We start from the raw sequence: 4,172 nt of genomic DNA on the forward strand, positions 1-4,172 counted from the left end.
AAATAGTTGCCTAAATATATATATTCTGCTTTGCAATATGTTGTAGAGCATTACTATAAATTATAGTAGCCGGTTCACATTGATATACCCACGTTTCAGTACATTTACTAATGTAATTGGTTTATATAATTTACATGGGTAGACAGTTGTTGCCGGCTTAGCTTTGTTTATATGGTTTGAGATTTTAGCTTCTCACTTGATACATATGTATAATTACAGTTCAGAGGAAAGGAAAGCCCTGGTTGAACTTGTTAGCTATGTTAAAAGCATTGGATCCATGATGCAGCAATGTGATACATTGGTGGCTGATGCTTTATGGGAAACAATACATGCAGAGGTCCAGGATTTTGTCCAGAATACATTGGCTACTATGTTGAGGACTACCTTTCAGAAGAAGAAGGATCTCTCTAGGTGGGATTTTACTTTGTTTTTAGTTATTTAAATGGTTAACATATTTGTTATTTACTCTGATTGACTCAATTGGACATTCCATCTAAAAAGTTGATGCTACCCTGATATACACTATGCCTAGAATCATTACACTAGTAAGACACAACAAATTTCCAAATGAAAATATTTCCTTTCCTGAATTTCAAGGCTAATTCATTTAATATCCTATTATGTATATTAGTTGTATTACGAGTAGGATGTTCCAAAAAACTTATATGTTGATTTGATTGCTAATTTTCAGGATTCTTTCTGATATGCGGACCCTTTCAGCAGATTGGATGGCAAACACAAGCAAGTCTGAATCTGAGATGCATTCTCTGCAGCATGGAGGGGAAGAAAGCAAAGGAAATGTATTTTTCCCTAGGCCTGTTGCACCAACTGCTTCTCAGGTTTCTTTTCTCTCACTTTTAATTAATGTTTCTATTTTTGTGTGTTTTAATTCTTTGATGTTAGCTCAGTTTCTATTATCAAAATAATTGTAAAAACTTATGTTTGAGATGAATTGGACTAAAGGAAACACTTTATGATGAATTGGTTCAAATTTTTTCACTTAACTATTAGGGCAATATCTTTGTACACCTTCTTCTGTTTGTATTATTCTTGTCAGTAATAATACAAGTTGTGGTCCTTTGTTTCTAAAAAAACTACTAGGGCAATATGATGTCCGTGTTCGCATATGTTTACATGTTCGTGTTCAAATTTTTGAGATCTGCCCCAGGCCATAACACCTCATTACATCCAGATTCTTTGGTCATTTGTAGAAACCATGAATTTTAGCCACTTGATTTTAATTGAGTAAATTTGAGAACTATGAGAAACTTGGTTGGAGGTATACAACCAGTACTTTTTTGAAATCTTGTACATAATCCTCCTCTCTTTCTGCAGGTATGTTGTTGGACAGTACCCGAGGTTTCTAAGAGCTCACTGGAAGTTCCTAAAAACTGTTGTGAACAAATTGTTTGAGTTCATGCATGAGACACATCCTGGTGTTCAGGTTTTTGTTTTGTTGTTGTTTTGTTGTTGTTTTCTTGTCTCATTAACAGTTGCAAAACATTTGCTTGAACTCTTATTTATTATAGTATCACTAAGTGTTTTTATTTGTTATAGCTAGCTTATTAAGTATATTATAAGTGTGATCTGAAGCTCTACTCTCTTAAAGTTAAACTATGATTATTGGCATATCAGTTTTTGCAATTGTATTTCATTTGCATATTTTAGGTTCTTGATCACAGAAGTGAAAAGAAATGAAATTAGATTTAAATTTTGCATGTTTTGTAAATTTGTTCTTCTATTTTATTACTTATTTTTTTGCCTGAAATACTATGTTTTGCACACTACCTTTATGTCTTTTTTTGTAATTAGGAAATGGAGATCATTGGCACTTGTCTAATTGAGGATACAACCAAATTGGATTGTGATAATTTGGCCATTTGATAATTGAAAATTCGCTTCCATATGCAGGCAATTTATTCATTCATTTAAGGTTGAATATATAAGAGTTTTCTCCTAATTAATTGCTTATAAAGATATATTCTGATTGCATACTATCAGCATTATTACAAATGAGAAAATTAATAACTGATCACAGCTGTAAAATACGGCTGTAATATCACCTAGAATCAATGATAATTTCAACATTAAGTAATAGCAAAGTTTTATGCAAAATGTATTGTGTAAAAATATTCTTGTCCTCTCTATTTTACATTTCTGAATTGCATTTCAAAAGTTCTCTACATTTATTTTTCCTTCTTTGCATAATGGTTCTTAGATGGTTTTAAATTTTTTCCTTTTCAAGGTTGGCGCTAATCATTTTTTAGGGGGGGCATGATTTCTATTATTCCTCTTTAATGGGGAATGTCTATGCTGCCTAATTAAATGCTTATTTATTTATTTTTAAATTTTAATTAGTCTATTTCATGGTTTTGCTTCTTAGCTGTTTTGAGGGCACATTGGTTTTTAAAGTCAGTCGATTCGGTGTCGGCTACTTTATTGGCTGCGATCAACACCCAAAATGCAAGTAAGTTCAGAGCATTTTATACTGCCTAATAATATGTTGTCTTTGGCTCCTTTGTGTGCATAGGTTTCGGGGGACAACTTACTATATTTAGCTAACTGTTCTGTATGCCATTAGTTGCTTGCTTTACGCTTGTGGTATGTATTCTCCAGTCACACGAAGAAGTTAGTTATTTAAATAAACCTTTGGACTGGATTTCAGTAGAAATGACTGGACAGGAATATTTTTAGTCTTATACAGTGTCTGGTGCACTTTGATAAATTTTAGTATATAGATTAGTATGTTTTCTTTAAAAAATTAGTAATAGTTATGAAGTTAATTTGAAACTTACAAGTTGTCAAAAATCATATCGTCAAAAGAAGAATAAAATGATAAAACAAACAATAAGATGAAAGGAAGATTACATAACCAGTAAAGCTGGTTAAGGAAGGAAACACTAAAACATTGTTAAATCCACTTCACTAAGAAACAAAAGAATTACTTCAGCCGCTTAGCTGAGTCCTACAAAGTAGGAATTCATAAAAAGAGGTAGAACTAAACAACCTAATCCTTAAACTAAAATTGGATAAGCTCTTAATCAAAATCATATTTAGGCTTCTTTGTTTGATGCTTTTGATAATTAATATGGTTTTTTTAAGAGTTATTATAAGCACTTATCAATGTTTTGGTAAAAGATGAAAGTATCTTTAGAATGGGTCCATTATTAAGAGTTGATCATTTATGCGCTAATTTCATCTAATATAAATATTCAACTGATTGCTTTTTGACACAGTGGTAATATAATATTTTGTATTGATTGCTTCAATGCTTTTAGCCAGGTCTTAATGAGAAATTAAAATGCATAAAGCTTGGCATTTTTTTAAGGTGCAACCTATTGGCATAATCCTTTTTGTTGCTATCATGACTACACAAGGCATGATTCTATAGCTTGATTTCTTATAAGTTTTCACCATGTCATTTTAGCTTGTGATGAGTATTTTCATCTGTTATGGTGTATTCAATATTTCATCTGTTTTCTGTTAATTTTGTTTGCTTGTAGGGTCTACTTTTGTTTACAAAAAGTAACTTTTTTTCTTTGGTTGTCTTTCCAAATATAAATTCCCATTAGGACATTGCATATTATATAAAGGTAGATGCATAGAACTTTTAATGAGCAGTTACTATGAATTAAGTGTGGTGCGATTATTATTTGGTTGTTATGCTAGTCACTTGTCCCTCCTTAGTGACTCTCATTATCTATTTTGCCATTTCTGTCATATTTTTTCTTAAGTTTTCTTAGTTCTGTTTCTGCTTTGATGTTGTTCTATTTTGATGTATTTATTTCATGTATAGGTATTATATATATACAAGGATATATGTACATCTGTTTATGTCTCCAGATTTAGTTCTTTCCCTCTCACTCACGATCTCATTCTCTCTCTTTCTTTCTCTGTTGTTGCAGATGTTAGCATGGAGGTGGGACTGTGGGGATGGTGTTGTAACAGCGGGGACTTCAATGCGACTAGGGTACCGTTGCATTGAATAGTATTTTTATTTTTTTCTTTGAAGTTTCAGGAAAGATAAATACAACATTTAAATTTGTGATTAACTTATTTAGTTCTAGTTGGCCAAATTCTTAGACAATTCGCAGTTAATGTAATAGGGTGTTCATGTAAGATGTTAATGATGTTGGGTATTATGGTCTTGCAGCTAAGGTTCTATGGAGGGG

The 4,172-nt window shown here is 31.8% G+C and overlaps 1 protein-coding gene across 1 annotated transcript; it reads left to right on the plus strand.

Annotated features, from left to right (window-relative positions):
- The first annotated feature begins 205 nt into the window (after positions 1-205).
- On the plus strand, positions 206-1,083 carry LOC133800073 (protein PIR-like). Its single transcript, XM_062238049.1, has 2 exons — positions 206-411; positions 692-1,083. The coding sequence occupies exons 1-2, from the start codon at positions 206-208 to the stop codon at positions 924-926; spliced, it is 441 nt and encodes a 146-aa protein (XP_062094033.1). The 3' UTR covers positions 927-1,083.
- Positions 1,084-4,172: the final 3,089 nt, after the last annotated feature.

Source organism: Humulus lupulus, chromosome 9, assembly GCF_963169125.1.
Source record: "Humulus lupulus chromosome 9, drHumLupu1.1, whole genome shotgun sequence".
In the NCBI taxonomy this organism is placed as follows: Eukaryota; Viridiplantae; Streptophyta; class Magnoliopsida; order Rosales; family Cannabaceae; genus Humulus; species Humulus lupulus.